The following is a 23625-nucleotide window of genomic DNA, read 5'->3' on the forward strand; positions in this document are numbered from 1 at the left end:
TCTCATCCGGCAAAAATGTACCCAAGACTACAGAAATGTGGGGAACATAAGCCAGGGTGGGGGGACGGGGCCCCTCCACCGAGAGCGGGAAATAAGGGTGGGGAAAGCCGACTGCAGGGTGGGTGGCCACCCAACGCCCGGTGGGGACTGCAGCCCGAGGGGTGAAGTGGAGGGCGGGTGTCGGAGGATGTAGCTCTGAAAGCAGGGAAGAGGAGACGGGAAGTGCAGTGGGTTGCAGGCCCAGCCACCACACCACTGCGGGCTGAGTGGAGGGAGGGCCTGCAGGGAGCAGTGAGGTCAGAAAGCGAGGCCTGCAGGGGGCAGGGGACACCCTAGGCCTCCGAGGGGGTGAAGGACAGGCAGGGACAGTGCAGGCGGCAGCGTGGGCAGCATGCGCGGAAGGCTGGGCTGGGAGCTAGCTCGGGGCTGAAAAGCCGCTGGAAGAAGACACGCCGGACACGGGAAGATAAAGAACATTCCTTTATAGCACACGTCTGTGGTTACAGAGAGCTCTGTTCACATGATCTTTTGCCCTCGCACAAATCCGTAAAGCTGAACACGTGTCACGTCTCGCGAGTTCAGAACTGCTGCTCAGAAACAAAGCCATCACCTGCGCCACGCTTCCCTTGTTGGCTTTGGGGAGACTGCCTTCCTTACCCCCACCCCATTCCTTCTCAGCAAAGGCCTTTTCTGTCTCCCCTTCCCCACAGGGGCTCAGGCCTCCTCTCCTCCCGCTCTACCCTCGTGAGATCAGCGGTCACCACGTGGGGACCTGTGAGGTCCGAAAGGCTGGTGACCGCTGCGTTAATGACCTCATCCTCAGGGCTGCGGCCATCACACAGACCGACAGCTGCCAGTTCTCACTGAGACCTGGCCTGCTTCAGTCCCACGTGGGAGCACTCGCAGCAGGCAGGCCTGGAGAGAAAGCGGGGGTGGGGGTGGGGGTGGGGATAGGGAGGCAGCTGCGGGGAGGCAGCACGTGCACAGGGCACAGGGAGAAGCCACGGGAGTGCAGAGGTATGTGCATCCTAAACAGGCAGCACTATTTTTCAATATTTTGATTCCCATTTTAAACCTTTATACATGATCTTAATTTCAAGTTGCTTCATATTTTTCTTTGAAAGCGAGAGACGTTTAAAATATAAATGTGGATGATGCTCCTACGGTCCTGTATGGCAGACAAGCCACAGATGTGTGGTCTGATTTTACAATCCACGCACTTGCTACTGAGCACGTCTACGCGCAGGCACTGTGCACGGCTCCGGGCGGGGCGGGCGGTAACGCAGTGACTGAGGCACAGGTGGCACGTGATTCACCAGTGAGGTAGACATCGCCAGGTGCTCGGCGAAGGGCCTGGAGCGGGAGAGGGAGGGGACAGCTAAGGCCTAAAAGCACCCTCTGGGGAGGAGCAGAGCTGCACAGAGACATCACACACCTGCTGGCACAAAGCTCAGAACAGCGGCCAGCGGCCACCACCATCGAGGTCCTGTCTCACACCCACTGAGCCGCTACCTGATGGCCTTCCCACCCGTCCCTGAAGGTGTGGGGCGCCACCGTCTGCTCAGACACAGTCACTGCAGGCAGCCTGAACCCTTCCACCACAGGGATCACACAGAAACTCGAACCAAACCCATGATCTTCACGTTCAGAGGATTCTAATAAGTTACAGATACCACAGATCAGGGAATCCGCTAATTTCCATATATACATGATTGCGGCTGTACACGGCGAAGACTCACTGAGGCACACATGAGCCATCGAAGCATTACAGATGTGTACAGACGTCACAGTGAGATGCGTGTGCACGCCCGCCCACCGCGCAGCAGCTAATGCAGACGTGACCTCGTGTAAGGCAACTGCTCCCGGGCGGACGACACATGCCCTGGGAGGAGGGTCCACCAGGCCTGGCCTCTCGGGGGAGTGGCGCTCGCTGAGGACGGAGCGTCAGGGGCAGGACGTCCAGGTCACTGATGAAGGCCAGCAGGTATGAAGAGCCGCTGTGAGTGCGCGAACCACAGGGATCCCGGAACCCCCGGAGCGAGCGGCTCAGAGACGCTCTGGCCGCGATGCCGCTGCCGCCGGGGGGGCCTCACAGGACCGACCGCTGAGGACCCGCTCGGGCGTCACATCCGCGCGGCGCTCTGAGCCGCTCACACACGGCACCGGCTCCCCTCAGTCACTCGCCTCCCTCTGCTGCGGAGGGTCTTCTTCTGAAAAACCACCAGCAAAAAGGAATCCTGTTAGCGAGGCTTTGAAAGTAACCAGGTAACAGAGCACACACTTCGACTGCAGAGAAAGATGAGGAACGCTGGTCAGGCGCCAGGTGACTGGCCTGAGGCTGCCGCCCCCCGCCCCCGAGCACACTGCAGGCACCCGGAGTTCTCACTCATCAAACCCACAGGAACGTAACTGTCAAGGTGTTCGCCTACGTCCTCCCAGGCGGTGGCTGCCGTCATATTTCTGATGCTCTCGGTTGCTTGCAAAACTTTGTAGTTTGATGTAGTCCCATTTGTTTATTTTTTGAGTTTCCCTTCCCCAAGAAGATAGATCAGAAAAAACATTGCAACGTGAAATGTCCAAAATTTTACTATGTTTTCCTATAAGACTTTTATGGTTGAGTCTAACATTATTCCAACACCATTTATTGAAGAGACTATCTTTACCTCATTGTGTGTTCTTGTCCCCTTGTTAAAATACTTTTTAATGTATTTTACGTTTTTTTATTGATTTCAGAAAGGAAGGGAGAGGGACAGAGAGATAGAAACATCAATGATGAGAGAATCATTGATTGGCTGCCCTCCTGCACTCCTACTGGGGATGGAGCCCACAACCAAGGTACATGCCCTTGACAGGAATTGAACCCAGGACCCTTCAGTACACAGGCCGATGCTCTATCCACTGAGCCAAACTGGCTAGAGCTGTGGTCGACAAACTGCGGCTCGAGAGGCACATCCGGCTCTTTGGCCCCTTGAGTGTGGCTCTTCCACAAAACACCACGGCCTGGGCGAGTCTATTTTGAAGAAGTGAAGTTTAAGTTTAAAAAATTTGGCTCTCCAAAGAAATTTCAATTGTTGTCCTGTTGATATTTGGCTCTGTGGGCTAATGAGTTTGCTGACCGCTGGGCTAGGGCACCCTTGTCAAGTGGTAATTGCCCATGAAGGTGTGACTTTACTTCTGGGCTCTGTCTGTCCCGCTGACCTGTGTGTTTTTATGCCAGTTCCAGGCTGTTCTAATTACTATGGCCTTGATGTCATACTACCTGATACCATGTAGTGCGATTCCTCCAACTTCGTTCTCAAGATTGCTGTACCTTTCAAGGTCTTTGCGGTTCCGTGTAACTTTCTGGATTGTTTGTTCTAGTTCTGAGAAAGGCACCATTGGTGTTTTGATAGGAGTTACATTGAATCTATAGATTGCTTTGGGTTGTATTGGCATTTTAACGATGTTAATTCTTCTTATCCGTGAACATAGTATATGCTTCCACTTATCTGTATCCTCAATATTTTTCCAGAAACCTATGTAATTTTATTAAGCAACATCACCCAGTACATTTTTAAAAAATATTACACAATTTAAAAATCACTGGAACCTTAAATGTCCCAGGCCAGGAAATGGGCGTGCTCACCTTTGTCGGGCTTTCTAGAGTGTTTGCTTTTCTTGGACGCCGAGGGCCCTGCACCTTCAGAGCGCTTCCTGCGGGAGCGGCCCTGCTCCACCTCACACAGGTAGACGTCGATGGGCCCGTTGGTGCTCCGGATGTGCACAGTGACGGAGTCCTGGCAGAGACACGCAAATGTCAGTGTCAACTGGAGGGTCCCAACGGCACCGTCACCTCCCGGACAGAACTGCCCGCTTCAGGGGGCGTTTCTAGACACTAAGCCCAGAGAATGCCCCTTCTGTTGGAGAAAACCACGACCAAGCTTTGCGGCATGACATCCGCTGGCCGAGCCACATCAAACAGCTCCTCGATCACAGAAATCGTCCCAGAGCCACGGCGCTCTGAGCACGCCGCTGCTCCGGAGCCCCCTTCTCCCCCAGGGCTGACCGGCCCTTCCGGAACCTGCACCTGAGCCACCCCAGTGTCTTGATGGCAAACTGAGAATCCCGTGGTCAGATGCTCCGAGCTGCAGACCACTGGAGAGCTACCTGACGACCACTCTTCTGTCCACTTGGAAAAGCAGCTGAGACCAGACAAAATATACCTCATGCCAGTCAGCCTCTGGGATCCACGAGCTGTCAGGAAGTTGGAGCTTCTACAGAGAGTTCTGCTACTTCTTAGGGAACAGCTCCAGTTAGAAACGGTTCCTTGTTCTGACTGGGAGTGGGTTCGACTGTCTTTGTCTCCCGTCCGTGCAGTGGGCCTGCTGGGTGCCACGGCAGCACTGCCCAATGCCCAGCCCGGATCCCGGAGCAGAGCCCGGGAGAGGCTGTGCGTCAGCCTCCTGGGCCCACAGCAGCGGGAGCAGCTGCACCCACTTGGACAGTGCTGCCGGGACAAGGAAGCGGTGTTGAGTCCTCCCCCTACAGAGAGGCAAGTCCCTCCAGCATCACTGAGCTCCCAGGGCCTACCAGCCTGTCCGAGCCACCGGTCTGTCCCAGGAATGCCCACACCCCTTGTTCTGAGTCCGTCCTTACCAAGCACCCTTCCGATGACAATTACCTTTCAATGCACACGTCCCTATAAGGGTAGGAGTGTGCTGAGCACGGCTGCTTGAGAGAGTAGTATTTTCATTTACAGGGTAACTTTACTTCCCATTTTTACTGTATAACTTAACAGTCTAGTTTCCTCACCTGTCTTTTGAGTTGGGTTAGTGCCGTGGTTGGCAAACTGCGGCTCTTTGGCCCCTTGAGTGTGGCTCTTCCACAAAATACCACGGCCTGGGCGAGTCTATGTTGAAGAAGTGGCGTTAGAAGAAGTTTAAAAAAATTTGGCTCTTAAAAGAAACGTCAATCGTTGTCCTGCTGGTATTTTGCTCTGCTGACTAATGAGTTTGCCGACCACTGGGTTAGTGAATTATAATTCCCTAGAGCCTTGGCTGACACCAGATTTCCTCCTGGAACTTCAAGACTTCAGCCAGCCGAAACCGGTTTGGCTCAGTGGTAGAGCATTGGCCTGTGGACTGAAAGGTCCTGGGTTCGATTCCGGTCAAGGGCATGTATCTTGGTTGCGGGCACATCCCCAGTAGGGGGTGTGCAAGAGGCAGCTGGTCGATGTTTCTCTCTCATCGACGTTTCTAGCTCTTTCTCTCACTCCCTTCCTCTCTGTAAAAAATCAATAAAATATATTTAAAAAAAAAAAAAAAAAAAAAAAAAAAAAAAGAGAGACTTCAGCCAATTCCTGGGGATTCCTCTAAGAGGCTTACAGCCCAACAGTTAAGAAGACTCTGAAGACACACCCCCTGGGTTGAGTCTGGCTGTTTCTTACTCTGACCGCGAGGAAGTCCATTCCTCTCTCTAGGCTGCAGGCTCCTCGTGTGGGCTCATTTCAGTGCGATTTCAGTGAAACCGTGACGGGGCTTTGAGCAGGACCAGCGTGCGTGCGAGGCCACAGCAAGGCTGCCAAGAAGCTGCCTCCGCAGGTGCCTCCCCATGACGTTACCTACCTCTCTGGGGGCGGGGACGTCCAGCCTGGTCTCCGCCGGCGCCTTCACAGCGATCACAATCTGCTCGTGGAAGGCGCGGATGCTGTGGATGTCTTGGTATGTCACGTACGCGAGCGTGAAAACCAGTCAAGGAGCTGCAGGGGTCGGCTTGGCGGGGAGGGAACTTAGCTCTTGTGACAGGAATGCGAGTGGAATGTTTGAACATCACAAACAATTAAGGGGCAGGTGGTAAAAATACTTCCATACATAGCTCGTACTTCATGACTTAGTGTTTTACATCTACAACTCAAGAGTTCCTTTAAACTGTACTAATGTGATTATGATGACAATTTCTGGAGAAAAATATTAATAAAGACAAACACAACTCAAAGGTATCAAGTCTACCCACCCAAACCCATTCTCTATTCACTGCTAGGACTCACTCCAAGAACCTCTGGGGAAAAACAGTCAGAGTTTAAGGGATGAGAACCCCTAAAATAAAGGCGGGAAAAACCTGTAAAAATTAGAAACAGCTCAGCTGGTGTGGCTCAGTTGTTGTCAACCTGTGAACCAGGAGGTCACGGTTCAGTTCAGGTCAGGGCACATGCCCGAGTGCATGCAGGAGGCAGCCGATCAGGGATTCTCTCTCATCACTGATGTTTCTATCTTTCCCTGTCCCTCCCTCTCTGAAATCAATAAAAAATATGTTTTTTAAAAAGTAGAATCAGAGAATATAGTTTTTCAGGATTAGCACCTACTTATGGGACTTGTTGTCCAACTACCTGAATGTTTGTTCCTGGTTACTGTGTTGAGTAAAAGTGTAACAATTGCACATTTTACTGGGTTACCCCCGCATTCTTTTTTACTCCACAGACCTCCTGAGGGCAGTAAGGTTAGCAACGTCTTTCCTTTTAGTAGCTGCTGAACAGCGGCCTAGACTGCTGTCGAGTTTACATAAACCGGAAGCACAGACAGCTCAGCCGGTAACACCTCCCCAAGGTGCTAAGGGGACCAGCAGCAAACAGCTCAGGAGACCAAAGACCAGCGGCAGAGACAAGCCCCTCGGACCCAGACACTGAGCTCGGAATGCACACTCACTGCCTCGGCCCTGTGGCCTGGAGGCGCAGTCCGGGTGCCATTTCATTCCGTTTCAGAAGTACATGCGGCTTTCCAACAAGCCTTTTACCTCATGATAGTAACCAGGCTCCGAAAAGGAACAAGAATGCCCACTGGTTTAGTTTCAAATGCAGTGCCAACCGTGGCGTCTACTGCCCGGCTCAGGCCAGGATGTGGCGTTTACCGGAACGCCACACTGAGCAGCCATGGGCCAGGCTGTGTCATTGGCTGCATGACTAGCCCTTCGCTCACTTTGACTTCTAAAGACCTAATTTTGTTTACATGGAATACCACCCCCTTCCCAAGCTGGCGGCTAATGAAGGGCGCCGCTCTGGAAGGAGACGGCCCGAGAGGCAGGGCTAAAGGATATCTCTCGTTGTCTTTGTCGTCCGTCAGCTCGAACAGCTGCTGGGCACAGTCCTTAATCAGGTCATCCAGAGCCACCTCCATGGCCGACAGGTCGGACAGCTCCTCCCGCAGCTTCTTCTGCTGCGGCACCGCTCCGAAGTTGTTGAGGTCGGTTCCTCTGGAAAAGCATCCACAAGACCACGTCAGCCACACGCAGGAGACGGCAGAGCGCGGCACACTGGTTACTGCCTTCCCCCAACGCTTCCATCACACTCCCCACAGGACACACTGACTCCACCTCTGCCCTCCTCCTTCCAGATCGCCATCATTCTCCCGCCACACTGACTGGGTTTGTCCCCATTCCCAGTCCCTTCCACAGGGACTCACACACACACTTGGTGCCCCCACGGAAAGCTGAATGAGGAGCAGGGCACGCTTCCTGAGATGGTCACTGAGCCCCGTGTAGCTCAGCTCCAGCACACACAGCCCGGCTTTGCCAAGTGAGGACCTTCGTCCCTCAGTCCCTGCATGTAAGAACCCAGTGCTGGCTACGGACAGCTCCCCTGCTCAACGTCCAGGCTGTGTTCCCCTAGTGTGCACATGCCATCTAGTTCTACCTGAACACAATGATTGTAATCACTGTTCTTAAAAAACTTACTTTCTTTATTATTATCTAACCCAATAGAGGACCTGAGTAACAGCTGCTCTTTTTTTCTTCAAGCTAAATGAAAATAAAGACAGAAAAGACTGCTACCACTATTTCTCCTTGCTAGTTTTCAACCCGATTCCCATTAGTGATTCAGGACACAAACAATATTACCCCCCGGAGCTGGTGAATGTTATTTGGTAAACACATTCAAATTAGAATTCAGTCTGCATTTCCGTGCTATTGAGAAAAACCCACCTCCTTTACAAACTCCTTGCCTCTAATAACCTGATTACTGTGTCATTTTCCGGTCTTTGTTGGCAGCTTCGTTTGCCTGAAAGGTCTGTGTGCTCAGCTGCTGGGACTGTCTCCTCCTGTGAGCTTAGAACTATTCCCCAACGACCGGTCCATGGAAGCCCAACGGCTGTCTTCTCACGCGCATGTGCAGCCCGACCCCAGCACACACCCAGTCTGCCTACATCTGCACTGTACGGGCCTCCTTCACGGGCTCCTTCCTCACCACGTTGTCTTAGCAACTGCCTTTTCAATATGAAGTCCACCCTTTCCAACGAGGGCCAGGAGCTTCCAAGTGATCCAGCGCCTATCCGCATCCTCCTCACGACGGGGCGGGGTGTGTGTGTGTGTGTGTGTGTGTGTGTGGCTGACACTCTCCTCCAGAGCAGTGCTCACAGCCCTGGGTGTCTATCACACTACCTGCAAGGACCACTGTGTTACAAACTCCCCTGATTCCCCTGGTATGAGACATCAACAGGAACTGAAGAAATACTTCGAAAAGTATCTTAAAACCAATCATATTCCATTGAACTTATCCATACTATCCCACTATGACTCCTCAGTAGGAAAAAGTAGCGATGTATTTTGTGGGACAACGTAAAAGATGTTATAGAACACCTGTTCTAACAGAAGTCACGTGCTCTTCCCTGAAACACTGCTGAGAGCCGGTCTGTTCTGAGCACGGCATTGCCGCCTGCTGAGAGGGAAAGAGCCGTGAAAAGGGTGAAGCCAACTCACATCCATCGGATGTGGTTCTTGGACTTCTTTTCCACCAGGTCGATGCCATCCAGGACGTTGGTGATGTCGTACACTCTCCGCTTCCGCACGCCCAGCTTGGTGGCCACCTTGTTCAAGTCGAGAATCCCGCCGGGAGCATTCCTGACCAGATCCATGAACTTCCGGGTTAAATACACCAGCGACACATCGAACCGGGGCGTCTTCACTTTCAGAGTTTCTGGGAAACAAAACAAACCCATCTGTAAAATTGTAAATATCATTTCTTTCTAAACTCGTTAAAGATAAGTATTTCCTCTTGATTAGTAAGCACAGACACCTACAGAAATTCTATACACTGTTCAAATCAGAGCTCATTTTTATGAAAGATTTATGAAATAGATTTCTCAAACGGGATAAAAATTAGCCTATCCCAGGTAAAAGGCTTTATTTAGACCAAGCATGTCAAACTTGCGGCCCAGCCAATATAACGGTATGTAAGAATCGTCCTAATAAAAATGTCGTAACTTTTGAGAAACGATCAGCTGCCTCGGTTTACTCGTCTATCCGGTGAGTAACAGCCATGCCTGCTGTGAAGGGCTCCAGTGACCGTCCATGCAGAGCTCCCGGGGCCCGGTCTGTGAGAGCTCAATGATGCCAGGCAGTTCCCGAAGCTGGCGGTGCGGGCAGAGGGCGGGCACCCCCAAGATAAAACCCGAAGGCCAAGATGGTGAGAGGACGGGCTGAGGAAGGCGTCAGGGCTGGCGTCAGGGTTTCTACCCGGGCGTCATGTGTGCACTGTGCATCCCAGGAGAACAGCACACGTGGAGGGGCAGTGAGGAGTGGGCACTTATAACCGTTTCCAGAGTAGGAGCCCCTCCCCTCCCACTGGCTGACTGCTCAGGGCGGAGCCAGAGGGAGGACGGAAGTCCCAGCAGCCAGGAGCCTGCAGCCAGGAGCCAGGAGCCAGGAGAAGGGCCGGCCCCTGCTCCCTGGCAGTGGCGGTGCTGCTGGGGCAGTGAGGACGGCCCGGCCTGTGGGGCAGCGAGCAGAGCCTCCAGGGGGCACCGTGCACCGCACTCAGCCCGCAGCCTCAGGCAGCGCCAGAGGCCACATCTCAGGGCACAGATCAGACATCTCATTTCACTCTCTCATCCACTCATGTACATTTAAAAGTAAATCACTTAATCACTGTTCAAACTCAAAACCCACAACGTATTCAAGAAACAACTTACTTCTCATGGACACGTACTGTACATTATCTTCTAAATTAATCATTATTTTCGATGGCTGGAAAAAAGAAACAAGAGAAATTTAACTCAGTAACTTAAAGACAACAAATGTACATGAGCCGCATTTTACTGGAAAATGCAGACTTTTTTTCCACTCTGGAATAATAATTTGGGTGAGAAAACCAGTCCTTCTTCCAAATTATATGTAGTCTAACTGTAACCACATCTGACAGTGTCATAGATTTACATTTCTAAAGCAGTTCAAGAGAAAGGAGCAATGATGAGGGAGAGGAAGCACGGACTGAGAACACGTTACTGAATGGGCATGATCTGTGGACTCATCAGATCCTGAGGGAAAAGAAAGAGCAGAACCATCAGGACACTGGTGCTCTGGAGGGCTACTTGAGGTCAGGTACGTCTCAGTGAGTGAGTGCTCCCTGTGAGGGCTCCACAGATGGGCCAGGCCTTCCCCAGGCAGCGGTGTCCCCTGTCCGCGTACAAGGAGCAGCACTTCCCCCGATGGGCACCGCTCCTCCCCCCCCGCCCCCCGACTGGCACCGCCGCTCAAGGTGGGCCACACTGCTCCTCTCGATGGGCACTCTACCCCCCAAATTGTTCATGTGCAATTGTAACCTGATGGCGTTCAGAACTGCGCATTCCACCAGGTGCCCCCAAGACTGAGAGTCAACACGCTGTGGCAGTGTGAGGCTGCCAGCGGGCTCTCCCCAGAATGGCAGAGCTGGGGGAGAAGGGAGAACTTGGCCTCTTATCGATGAATTAAGCAACCTAGTAAAGTATCTGGACCTGTCATATTCCCCGTGTATTTCTAGGTCTATAATACAATGGTCAATATTGGGGGGTGGGGGGTGGGGGGAAGAGAGCTGAGATCTAAAACTAAAATAAATAAATAAGAGGTGAGTTTTAGGGGCTGATATCTTAAGCATTGCCTATAAATTGGTTAAAAGTTTATACAGATTTGTCTTTGTATTTCCTGGGGAATAATATCCCTTTAAGAGCCCTTTGAAATATGCCTTTCTCCAAAGCAACTGTGTCTTCTCACTCTTAAATTCCTCTGGTTTGTCAGTGTGTGGACTCAGTTCCACCTCCAACACCACCACCTTCTCCCCTCTCAAATCCAGGGCCCGAGCCATCTCCCCGGGGCGCATCACACACTCAGCCGGACTCTCACTCACCTTTGCACAGCGGTATGCTCTGTGCCTTTAATTACTAAATACTTCCGGTCCCGAGCCAGCTAAAGAGCACTGGGATGGCTCAGAGTGTGAACAGGCATCTCTCAGGCAGGAGAGTAAACACTCACACACCAGGCATTTGCCATCACAGACCACCTGCTGCATCCACTCAACGGCTACTGAGCGAACCTGTGGTGAGGCCCACGTGTGCGGACGTTAATGGGGAAATGGACGGTCACTCCACCCAGGGCCCTGAACACACACATGTCAGAGGGGGGAGAAGCCGGGGATCTGTGCTTAACTCGTTTGTGAGGCCCCACGTGTGCAGACGTTAATGGGGAAATGGACGGTCACTCCACCCAGGGCCCTGAACACACACATGTCAGAGGGGGAGAAGCCGGGGATCTGTGCTTAACTCGTTTGTGAGGCCCCACGTGTGCAGACGTTAATGGGGAAATGGACGGTCACTCCACCCAGGGCCCTGAACACACACACGTCAGAGGGGGAGAAGCCGGGATCCGTGCTCACCGTGCTGAGGGCCAGGGAAGCCTCAGACGGGTCCCTAAACCTCTGGACCCGGAGAGCCGTGGGTCCCAACAAGGAGGAGTGTGTTCGGAAGAAAAACAATAGCTTTCTGGAAGGGGATGCGGCCATGCGAGGGTCCAAAAGGATGAGGAGAGAGAAAATGGGGCCACACCAGCAGGCACGCTGGTCAGGAAGGCGCTGAGCAATCTGAGAGGCAGACGATGGCCGGAAGGGGCAGTATCGGTGAGTAGCTTTACCCGGGCTGGGAGCTGGAGGGCCTCGGCTTGGAAAAGGCAAGGACGACGCTGAGGTTAGGAGCGTGGGCCATACAGCGAGTGACCATGTCCTTCTCAGACAGGATGAGCAAACTTGTTGCCTGCTTAGCAAGAAGCCGGTGAGTTAAGTGTTACCTGCATGAGTTCAAACCTAAGCAGAGATCTCAGGAGACAGCTGAGGAGCTGTGAGCCGGCTCTGTAGATCCGGGAGTTTCCATGACGCGGTAACGGAAACGAACAGCGGGTAAGGATCTCTGAGAGTTCAGGGGGGTGCGGACCTTCTGACATTAAATGCAAAAACCAAGTGGTTTATCTACACTGGCAGCCAGAGCTTTCATCAGAGTCTCAAAGACGAAGACCACTGCTACAGAGGGCAGCGGGTAGCACGTCAGAGGGGCAGCGAATGAGTTCCCACGCCGGGAGTGCGCAGAGGGGTAGAAGGGGTAGAAGGAAGGCAGCCCTGACAACACCGACACAGAGGAACGGCAGGGCAGTGTGCACAGGAGCCCGGGAGAGGACTGGGGAGTCGAGGGGGCAGCGGGGTGCGCGGTGGTCAAGAAGCCACTCAACAGTGAGTGTCCAACAGAAACAAGCCGTCCATCGTATCAAAACCGCAGATCCGGAGGGCAGCATCCTCTGGAACTAACGACGGTGTCTGCAGGCTTGGTTAGAACAGCCCGAGAGCCGGGCGGAGGGCAGAGGCCCCGGCAGCGGGCGGAGGTGGTAATGAGAGAGAAGCGAGTGGGCACAGTGAATGCCAGTCATTCTTTCCCAGAAGGTCCGGCCGGGAAGGGGAAGAGATGCAGGAGATGGGAGGACAGATGGAAGCACGGGAAGGATCTCTAAAGAAGCAGTCACGCGTTGATCACCTGCCATCAGACACAGTGAGGTCAAACCCAGGCTTCCCTGCCTCCTGCCTTACCCTGCGCAAGCCACTGCCCGCCTCCAGGTCTATCCTGGCAACGGTCAGACCAGAACCGTCCTCTCTCAGGGCTGCTGTGAGACATGAAGTCAGACCACACCGAGTCCCCCTGGGGACTGGCCACACTGACCAGTTCTGGGGAGAAATCAGCAGAGAAATAGGAAACCTGGGGGAAATGGAAAACGAAGGGTTCACCCCGACCCCGAGAACCAAGGAGGAAAAAAACACACAAACACGTCGCATCCCGTCTAGAGCAAGAAGAAGGGGAATCCACCTTTTGCAGGAGAGAAGCCCATTTTTCTGGGCCCGACAGGACCGAGAGAATTCGCTGAAAAGTGGGTGGGAAAGGTGAGTTTCCAACAGAAACAAGTCTCCAGGCTTTCCCGGGGTTGCAGTCACTTAGGCGAGGGGAGAGGCGGCGGAGAGAAACAGAGAGCCTGCAGGGGTGCAGGGAGGGTGCGCGGAGAGAAACAGAGAGCCTGCAGGGGTGCAGGGAGGGTGCGCGGAGAGAAACACAGAGCCTGCAGGGGTGCAGGGAGGGTGCGCGGAGAGAAACACAGAGCCTGCAGGGGTGCAGGGAGGGTGCGCGGAGAGAAACACGGAGCCTGCAGGGGTGCAGGGAGGGTGCGCGCCGTGCAAGCAGCAAAGCAAGGCTTCCCAACGCAAAGCCGAGCCACTGTCCCCGCCGCTGCTCTGCACCCCGAAGTGAGTGCCCAGAACACCTTCGAGAGCTCGTGCAAGGAGGCGACAGGGTTCGGCGAGGGGCCGTCCTGCTGCACGGTCCGTCCTGGGCGGGAAGCAGAGGGGGGCGGGGTGCAGCGCGGGCCCGGCCCTGGGGGGGGGGGGAGGGGGGGTTCCCGGCTCCGGAGACGCTCAGACCAGCTTCCCCGCGGCGGGACGGAGGCGGCCGAGCCCGGGACCCGGCCCGGCGGGGCAGACCCGACGCCCCGCCCGCCCCCCCCCCCGCGGGGAGCCCCGGGCGCGGGGCGCGGCCGCCGCGGACTCACCAGCAGGCCCTCCACGTTGATGGGGTCCTGGCAGCGGCGGCGCACCGGCTCCGCGGCCGGGTCCACGAGCTCGCTGGGCAGCCTGCGCGCCGGCCGCTGCTGACTCATGCCGCCCGCGCCCCGCGCCTCGCGCCCCGCGCCGCTCCCGCCTTCTCCTCCCGGGCCGGGCCGGGCCGCCGCCCCCAGCGCCCCCGGAGCCCAGCTGGGCGGCGCCGCGGGCGGGTCCGAGGCGCGCGGGCCGGCCGGGCCGCGGAGGGACCGCACTGCCCACGCCGCGGGGCCAGGCGCGGGGGCGGGAGCAGGTCAGCCACGGCTCCCGGGGCGCCCGGCCGCCATCCGCCCGCATGCGCAGTGCGCCGCCCCCAGCGCGCAGGCGCGAAGCCGCCGCGGGAACGCCCCGCGCGCCAATCCTCGCCCGGAGGCCGGCGCCCGCGAAAACCCGGGGCGGAATCCGGGAGCGGATGGCGAGGGCGAAGGAAGAGGTGGAGCTGGGATTCAGGGGAAGGGAACCGGGCAGGGAGTGGAGGGCGGAGGGTGAAAGGGGTGGGGGGGGGGGGGGAAAGCACGCAGAAGGCAGGGGCCGGGACACTGCGGTTGTTCCTCAGAATTTTTTTTTTTTTTGTTAATCCTCATTTGAGGATATTTTTCCATTGGTTTTTATTTATTTATTAATATATTTTATTGCTATCTTGCCAAAAGGAAGGGAGAGGGATAGAGCGTTAGAAACATCGATGAGAGAGAAACATCGACCAGCTGCCTCCTGCACACCCCCTACTGGGGATGTGCCCACAACCAAGGTACATGCCCTTGACCAGAATCGAACCTGGGACCTTTCAGTCTGCAAATGGGTTAGGGCAGTGGTCGGCAAACACTTCAGCCAACAGAGCCAAACATCAACAGTACAGAGAATTGAAATTTCTTTTGAGAGCCAAATTTTAAATCTATATATTTTATTGATTTTTTTACAGAGAGGAAAGGAGAGGTAGAAACATCCCTCAGTTGCCTCCTGCACACCCCCAACTGGGGATGTGCCCGCAACCACGGTACATGTTTTTGACCAGAGTTGAACCTGGGACCCTTCAGTCTGCAGGCCGACTCTCTATCCACTGAGCAACACCAGCTAGGGCGGGATCAGCGCACTTTGTATGAAACTGAGAGGAGGAGGGGAGCGCTGGAGAGAGGGAGGATGCTGAAGCGGAGGGGGCATGGATAAAGGAAGCGCTAAACCCGCCAGAGCCAGGCCTGCGTCCACCCTGGCCAGTGTCTTCACCCTCAGGACCCGGGGTCTGTGTGTGTGAACACGCGTGTGCGTGTGTGTGTGTGTGTGTGTGTGCGCGCGCGCGCTAGAGACAAGGCACGTCCAGCCTGGTGTGCCGTCCATCTTCCAGGGGGGGGCAGGAACGGCAGGATTTCAGGGGGGGGCTGTTTTCTACCCACATCTCAAAGCTCCCAGACTGGGCTCCAGCTCCAGTGACTGCAAATGGCTGTGACATGACATCAAAGGGAGCGAGGAGCAGGGCCGTTAACCCTTTGTTTCGAGGTTTTGTTCAGCTCCCGCTAGCTTTCCGGGAGCTGGGGGAGGATGCTCGCCGGAAGTTTTCCTTGGTCCAGGCACCCACCATCTTCACTTAGCAGTAAGGTGTGCCTCCTGCTTGGGATGAAACACACACACAGACACACAAACACACACACACACACACACTCACACACACACACACACTCACACACACACACAGTGCTCCTGCAGCCACAGGCACCACCAGGGCAGGCTGTCCCCCACGGCCTGCGGGGAGGCGGGGGCCGGGGGGGGGCTGCCATGTCCGCCTCAGTGAACCCCAATGCCCCGCCACAAAGGCTGTCAGCTCCATTCCAGAGGGGCCTCCAGCCCTCCCCCGTCCCGGCCCCATTGTTCCCGGGCTGCTCCACTGCCTCCTAAGTCCTGCCTTCCCGCCTCTCCCGTCACTGTCCGGACCGTCACTGTCACTAAAGGGAACATTTGGGTCACTTTTTTTTTAATCCTCACCTGAGGATATTTTCCCGATTGATTTTTAGAGAGAGTGGAAGAGAGGGAGGAGAGAGAGAAAGAGAGAGAGCTATTAATTGGTTCATTGGTTGCCTCCCACAGGCGCCCTGTCGGGGGCTGGGGATCGAATCTACAACGGAAGTACATGCCTTTGACCAGGAATTGAACCTGAGACCCTTCAATCTGTGGGCCCATGCTCTGGCCACTGAGCAAACCGGCTAGGGCTTGGATAACTCTGAAGCACAGACGTGACCTCATTGCTCCTCTGCTTCCGAGTGAAATCCGTCTGGGTGCTTTGTCGTCTCCCCCCTGGACACTGGTCACTGGACACTCGCCAGCCTGTCTGCCCCCCACACACACTCTGGAGTCAGGGGTTGAGTCCCCAGCCATCAGGATCAATGGCCCAGGTCCTTCTCCCTGGCCCAGGCACACGCATCTTCTTCCTTCAATCCCTAAAAATCCTGGCTTCACTGCCGTCTTCTCACAGGCTGTTCTCTTTGCCCAGAACATTCTTCCTCTGGCAAACTCCCCACTTTAGTTCCCCAGCCTCCTCCCCGTGGGGTCTGCTGAGACCCCCCCCCAGCCCCAACGGATGTCCTGAATAGCATGTCAGCGTCCATAGCTAGGTGACATTATAAATAACAAAAGAGAATTTGAAAAAAAGAACACCTCTACGACAGACAGCTAACCCTGCAGTTCAATGCCTAGGGCAGAACCAGAGGGCACCAGATAAAAAACCAGATAAAAGGGCACCATTTTGTATGGAAGGCTGTGAAGTGTGTCTGCCATGGATTCTGTTTGGGTTCGGCGTTATCCAATGACTGCTAAGTTTAGCAACTTCTGTTTTTCCTTCTGCTTGAATTTTAGGCTGGGCGATACGCATTTTTCTTAGTTGTTTTGTTTGTTTGTTTTAAATAGTGTAGGTTTAAAGCGTTCTGTCCGGGAGGAAGGGTGCTATAGAGCCCGCATTGGGAACTCAGCGTGTCCGATGCTTGAGCACCCACCTGCCACAGACCCGCAGCTCGAGTTCAATTTGTTAAAGATTTTATCACAGCAAAGCCCCACGGGTAATAATTCAGATGAGCCATTTGAATATGTTCTTTTGTGTTTTCTGTATTAGGGGTATGATTGACATTCATTTGAGTTGTGTTGGAAAAATATAACCCGCAGACTTGAAATCTGTGTTGTTAGCTAGTTCCATATCCTTTACTTAAAGGTGAAGTGAAACTGTCATACCCTCTCTAAAAGAAAAGAAAGTGGCCGAGTATTAGACAAGAATCACATTGGTTTCAGACTTAGACTTTAAAAAAGTTTAATGTTTTTAGATCTTTGAGAAATTTTGGCCAAAGAAAAGGATACAAACAAAAACATTTTAATTCATTTTTTGAATAGATACATTTACATGAACATTGAAAAGTCCCCCATCTCACTCCCATCTTTCAGCATAAAAACGGGGATGGGATGTTGTGGGAAAATACTGGGGATTTGTTTCTGTACACATAATTAATGTGAACAGAGCATCTTCCCAATCAAACTTTTATATAACTTCCATCTTTTCTCGTTGGGGTGGGGGCAGTGCTAAATAGTCAGGGTGTCACTATGTTGCAACTATATAAACATACATAATATATACAATGTTTGCTTTATTTTTCCATCACCATTTATCCTCTCTATCAACTATGTTTTCAAAGAGTTCCACCAAAGTTGAATTCTCACATTCAGCCCACTTGAATTCTGTACAAGCACAATTCAGTTTGTTCCCTCCTGTCCTGTTGAGTGTCGAGTGTTGGACTTACATGTTCACCTCCCGTGAACTACCCCCATGGAATCTACCTGTTGCACTAAAGCTGTTTTGCCCTCCGGCTCTTGCCCCTGTTTTTCTACTCCAGTGTCTGATGCCCACCAACGTGGCATTAGCAGGGCAGGTACCAGCTGGCCTCTCCTTGGCTGGAGACATAGTGCCTGGACTCCCCACCAGGTGGAGCAGTTTCGCTTCAGGGAGGCTGTGGTCACACAGAGCAGCTGGATTTGGGGTGGCCAGCATTCCTGGTAGAGAGGAGGTGGATCGGGGGTGCAGTCAGATTGCAGTGTAAGGTTCCAGGTGAGGAACCCCACATCTTTAGCCACGGAGCTGCTATTGATCAAGGTGGAGTTTAATATCTAGTCTACACCAGTGGTTGGCAAACTCATGAGTCAAGAGAGCGGCAAACCGTGGCTTGAGAACCGCCGTTTGCCGACCACTGGTCTACACCATGTGCAGCAACAAGCCTAGATCCTGCTGCTACGAGGCCTGAGCTTGGGCTCTGGTATGGTCGTGAGAAGAGGAAACGTGGACACAGGTGCGCATGGAGGGAAGGCGATGGGAAGCCACCTGGGGAGGAGACGGCGCCTACCATTCCATGGAAGGAGAAAGAAGCCTGGTCAGGCCTTCCCTCGTGGACCCCATCCTGCTGGCCTGTGGGCCGGGGGCTCCTGGCCTGCAGACCTCAGAGACAGTGAAAGTCTGTTGTTCCGGCCGCCCAGCTTGTGGTTCTTTATGACAGCAGCCGGAGGGAGCTATCACACCTGCCCACTCACCTTTTGGGGTGACTGAAGCCAGCTGGGTGCAAGCATTGACTCCCCCACGGAAAGTGACCATGAACATAACCCGGATACAGTCTGGAGCTGTAGGATCACAGCCATCAGCATCGCCATGGTGATTATTGGAGCCAGGGCGGCAGGCCTGCGGGGACTGGCCAATGGGAGCGCCGTTGGAGGATTCCTAGGGGCCTGGATGTCTCAGGGGAATCTTAAGTCTGTCCCTCAGATGCTCAAGGAACTGACGCCCACCAAGAAGGAGCAGCTACACAGCCAGGTCATGGCCATCGCCAGGGACCTGAAGGGGCTGGACATCAAGCAACTGACGAAGCAGGTCATGGCCAACAAAGCCATGCAGGAGAAGCTGCTGGAGTGACCAGGGGCTCCGTCACCAAGAAGCTGGAGACCGTCCTGGGTTCGATTCCAGTCAAGGGCATGTACCTTGGTTGCCGGCACATCCCCAGTGGGCAGTGTGTAAGAGGCACCTGATCAATGATTATAACTTTATTCCTCTCCCTTCTTCTCTGTTAAAAAAAATCAATAAAATAGATTTTTTTTTTTTTTTAAAGGACATAAAATAAACCCTGGCTGGTTTGGCTGAGTGGATAGAGCATCCCAGGTTCAATTCTGGTCAAAGGCACATGCCGGGTGTGGGCTTGATCCCCAGTAGGGGGCGTGCAGGAGGCGGTCGATCCATGATTTTCTCTCATCATGGATGTTTCTATCTATCTCCCTCTCTGAAACCAATAAAAATAAATTAAAAAAAGCCCTAACTGGTTTGGCTCAGTGGATAGAGCGTTGGCCTGCAGACTGAAGGGTCCCAGGTTCGATTCCAGTCAAGGGCATGTACCTTGGTTGCAGGCACATCCCCAGTAGGGGGTGTGCAGGAGGCAGCTGATTGATGTTTCTCTCTCATCAATGTTTCTAACTCTCTATCCCTCTCCCTTTCTCTCTGTAAAAAAAAAAAAAAAATCAATAAAATATATTACAATAAATAAATAAATAAATAAACAAATGTCTTTAAAAAAAGACAAATAAGTGGTCAGCTGCAGTGCAAGAAAAGCAAATCGAATCATTACATATGTGTGCTCATGCTTAAATCAGTGGCTAGGAGCCAAAGGATGAGCCATTAACAGGAAAAAATAAACAACTCTTAGAAGTTGAATATCATTTCTTGCGTAGTTCGTTCTTAATTGGTAGGAGTCTATTCAGTCCTCAGATTTATTATAGATATTAAAAACCAGAATTAAATGCCTTTCCAAAAGCCAAGGTATTAAGTAGCTAAGGTAGAGGGCATCTTCCTGCAATTGTTTCCCAAGTAGTAACATGATACTCACTTTGTCTCTTAGGTTGAGCCCAATTACATGTTTGTGTCTATTAACAGTGAGTTCCTTTTTAGTGTTGGCTTCAAGGAAAGACATAACCCATGTTCTGTAGAATTTTGTGATTTGATAAAATGTCAGCTGTCAAAATGTGAGGGGGCGGGAAGAGTCTTTCTTAGTGAATGCTGGTATGCCAGTTGCACACACTTAAACCACAGAACGCACGGATTGGTGAACGTTACCTCAGCACAGCTCCCTCCACACACGTTCGCAGGAGCTGCTGGAAAAAACGGGCTGTGCCCTAGACACACGAATGCATGCGGTTTTCAGAGTGTTCGCTGCAGTTGTGTTTGTAACCATGAGAAACTGGGTCAGCTTAAGTGTCCGTCTGACGAATGTACCTAGAAATCGGGCCACATTCACCCAACCAGAACGCTAGTTGGTGGTGAGAATGAAGAAAGGGGAGCTGTGTGCTTGATTGGCTGGATCTTACATGGTACTGAGTGAAACCAAAGGGCCGGTTACAGAACAAAACACAGAGGGTGCTAACGCACAGAAAAAACACTCACGGTAAAGCTGGTGACGATGCTGCACGCAGTTTATGAACACGTTATGCAGTAACGGCATCAAAATGTGGATGGGTGTTTTGGAAGAATACTGGGATGGAGGTGGGGGGGGGAGAATTGGGATCATCGAGGGCTGTGGCGGAGACTGTATTGTGATTTATTTCTCACACGAACATCTCAAGCAAGCACGGTGCTGGCAGGACTGGCTGGCTCTGGGCACACAGGGCTGGTGCTGGGACTCCCTGCTGAGGTGTGTTCTGAGGATTTCACAGAAGAAAAGGGAAGTGCTGGTGTTGCCAATCACGCACGGGAGGCGGCAGAGGGTCCTTCGGGCACTACTTGCCCCGAGGACCTGTGCGCTGGTCCTTGCCTGGAGCTACGCCCTCGTTACCCTCATTCAGCCTTGACCGTCTCCCCGTCTGCAGGGACACCGTTAGGTGGGCGTGGCTGCGAGTGGACAGGTCGGCGGACTGACTATCCTGCACCTCCCGCAGGTTCCTGAAGCCGCCAGGGCTTTCCTTGGAGAAAGGAAGACAGAATCTCCGAGTTCTCCCTCTGCCCCGCGGGACCAGCTCAGCGCCAGTCGCCAGCGAGGTCTGCAAACGCTTCTTGGAGGTTGTTCTTCCTTCGTTCGTTCTGATCAACACGCGGGCCAGGGATACTTGCCTGGGTCCCATACCCAGGTGCCCGTGTTTCCAGAATCTCCTTCCTCTGCTAGCCTCACCCGGGCCGCCCCGGACCCGGGCAATGGGGGCCCTGGGTCCCCAGCCCTCAGCCCGGAGGGAGCGGGCGCGGGCTGCGGGGTCCCTGGGGAGCCCGCGGGGTCGGTGTGGGGCCCAGGCTCCACTCCGGCGCCTCCCAGGCGTGTCCCCCTGGGCGTCTGGGTCCCGGAGGCAAAACGACCTGTTCTCCGGGGTTCTCCCAGCTTCTGCCCACACTGACCCCGCCGCCAAGTCCCCGAGCTGGGGGCTCCCCGCTGCCCCGCGGGGGGGGGCGTCTGGGGGTGCACGGGGCCCGGGGGGGGGGAAGGGGGAGGGGGAGGAAAGGGTCCCTCGTGCAGAGCCGGGAAGGAGGGACACCCGGCACCCCGGGCGCGGGTTGGGCATCCCCTCGCGGTGGGCGCGCGGACAGAGCTGGGGCCTCCGGTGCCGCAGACCGGCCTGGGCGGGGGCGCCGAGCGCCGGGGGCGGGGAGGGGCCAGGGTCACCGGGGCGCCACCCCGGGGAGAGGGCGTGGGGGCTCGGCTCCGCCCGCGTCCAGCCCCCCTTCGCCCGCCCCGGCCCCTCCCCGCCCGGGTCCCCGGCCCGCGCCGCCGCCGCCGCCCAGAGCGGTCCCCACGCCGGTCCCGGCGGCCGAGCCCCCCGCCTCCTCCTCCTGGAGCCCCCTCCTCCCTCCTCCCCCTCCTCCTCCTCCTCCTCCTCCTGCTCCTCCTCCTCCTCCTCCTCCACCTCCCCCCGGAGCCCCCCGCCCCGCGGCCGCCCCGAAGACCCGGAGGGCGGACCGGGCGGCGGTGCCAGGGGTCGGCTCCCGCGGGCGCCTCCGCGGATCCGGGTTTGCCGGGCGCCCCGGGCCGGGCCGGAGCCGGAGTGCGGGCGGCGGGCCTCCTGGACGGCGCGGCGCGGCGCGGGGCGCGGGCGCGGACAAAGGCCCAGGTAGGCGCGGGCGCCGGCGGGGGGCGGGGGCGGGGGCTCCGGGCGCGGGGCGCGGGGCGCGGGGCGCGGGCACCTCCCGGCCGGACCCGCGGGAGGCGGCGGGCTTCGGGCTCAGCCCGGGGGGTGCGGGGGCCTGTGCCCCGCCTCGTGCGCGCGTGTGAGCGTGTGTGCGCGTGTGAGCGTGTGTGTGTGCGTGTGAGCGTGTGCGTGTGCGTGTGAGCGTGTGTGCGCGTGTGAGCGTGTGTGCGCGTGTGAGCGTGTGTGTGCGTGTGAGCGTGTGTGTGTGCGTGTGAGCGCGTGTGTGAGTGTGTGTGAGCGTGTGTGTGAGTGTGTGTGTGTATGTGTGTGTATGTGTGTGTGTGTGTGTGAGTGTGAGAGTGTGTGTGTGTGTGTGAGCGTGTGTGTGTGTGGGCGTGTGTGTGAGCTTGTGTGTAAGCTTGTGTGTGAGCGTGTGTGTGCGAGTGTGTGTGTATGTGTGTGTGAGTGTGTGTGTATGTGTGTGTATGTGTGTGTGAGTGTGTGTGTGTGAGTGTGAGAGTGTGTGTGTATGTGTGTGTGTGTGAGTGTGTGTGTGTGAGTGTGTGTGTGTGAGTGTGTGTGTGTGTGTGAGTGTGTGTGGTGTGTGTGTGTGAGTGTGTGTGTGTGTGAGTGTGTGTGTGTGAGTGTGTGTGGTGTGTGTGTGAGTGAGAAAGGGGAGAGGGAGGGAGGGAGGGAGGGAGGGAGAGGCGCTGGCGCAGGACGCGGCCCCATCCCTCCGGCGCGCGGGCCGGCGGTGACAGCGGGCCCTGTGCGCTCCGCGGCCGGGGGTGCGGCTCGGCTCCCCGCCGGGCCGGAGGACGCGGGCTTCTCGGGGCCCGGACCGCCGTGGGGGCGCCCTCCCCTGGGCGGCGGCTGCGGGGCGGCCCGGGGCCGGGCGGGAACAAAGGCCCGTCCCGGAGCCGGAGGGGCGCGGGGCTCCGGGCCGGCTGTCCGCCCGGGGAGGACCGGCGGCAGAGAGGAGCGGCTGGCTTGCTCGCAGACACTTGAATACACTTTTATTGGGAAGTCAGTGCACTCCGGGGCTTGAGCGGTGTCTGGGCACCTGTGAAACAGGAGATGTGCACACTGAACTTGAATAAAAGCTTGTGTTCCCAGTGAGGTCGTTCCGAGTGGCGGGTTTTTAATCCTGGGAGGAGGAGGGTCCTGAGCGTCATTGTATCCGGGGTGTGTCCCCCGAAAATGTGTACACACTCTGAGTCACTATCAGTTCCAAGGGGTTAAATCTGAGAAGCAAGAGCCACCCCTCCCGCTGTCCGCTGTACAGGGTGCGCACATGGGGGGGCACAGAAAGGCTGGGATCCTGTCCCTGTACAGGGTGCGCACATCGGGGGGGGGGGGCGCCCCACAGAAAGGCTGGGATCCTGTCCCTGTACAGTGTGCGCACATGGGGGGGGGCACAGAAAGGCTGGGATCCTGTCCCTGTACAGGGTGCGCACATGGGGGGGGCCCACAGAAAGGCTGGGATCCTGTCCCTGTACAGCACATGTGTCAAACACAAGGCCCGGGGGCCAAATCCATCCCGCCAGGCCTTGCAATGTGGCCCTCACCGCGCAGTCATCACTGCACTCCGCTGCGTTTCCATCACAATGACAGTT

The 23625-nt window shown here is 55.3% G+C and overlaps 2 protein-coding genes across 5 annotated transcripts in view; one reads left to right on the forward strand and one right to left on the reverse strand.

The window, feature by feature from the left end:
* Window positions 1-465: 465 nt before the first annotated feature.
* E2F6 (E2F transcription factor 6) lies at window positions 466-14198 on the reverse strand. Its single transcript, XM_036434632.2, has 7 exons — window positions 13852-14198; window positions 9936-9990; window positions 8725-8941; window positions 7069-7224; window positions 5604-5718; window positions 3626-3776; window positions 466-2210 (listed from the first exon to the last, which is right to left on the reverse strand). The coding sequence occupies exons 1-7, from the start codon at window positions 13957-13959 to the stop codon at window positions 2173-2175; spliced, it is 840 nt and encodes a 279-aa protein (XP_036290525.1). The 5' UTR covers window positions 13960-14198; the 3' UTR covers window positions 466-2172.
* Window positions 14199-21799: 7601 nt separating this feature from the next.
* The window catches only part of GREB1 (growth regulating estrogen receptor binding 1), a 69349-nt gene continuing 67523 nt past the window's right edge, over window positions 21800-23625 (forward strand). For all 4 annotated transcript variants that reach the window (XM_045580472.1, XM_036434637.2, XM_045580473.1 and 1 more), the window contains exon 1: window positions 21800-21991. The gene's annotated coding sequence lies outside the window, so the exon portion shown is untranslated. The remainder of the gene's footprint in view (window positions 21992-23625) is intronic.

The sequence above is a fragment of the Pipistrellus kuhlii genome, unplaced genomic scaffold (assembly GCF_014108245.1).
Source record: "Pipistrellus kuhlii isolate mPipKuh1 unplaced genomic scaffold, mPipKuh1.p scaffold_m20_p_13, whole genome shotgun sequence".
Lineage (NCBI taxonomy): Eukaryota > Metazoa > Chordata > Mammalia > Chiroptera > Vespertilionidae > Pipistrellus > Pipistrellus kuhlii.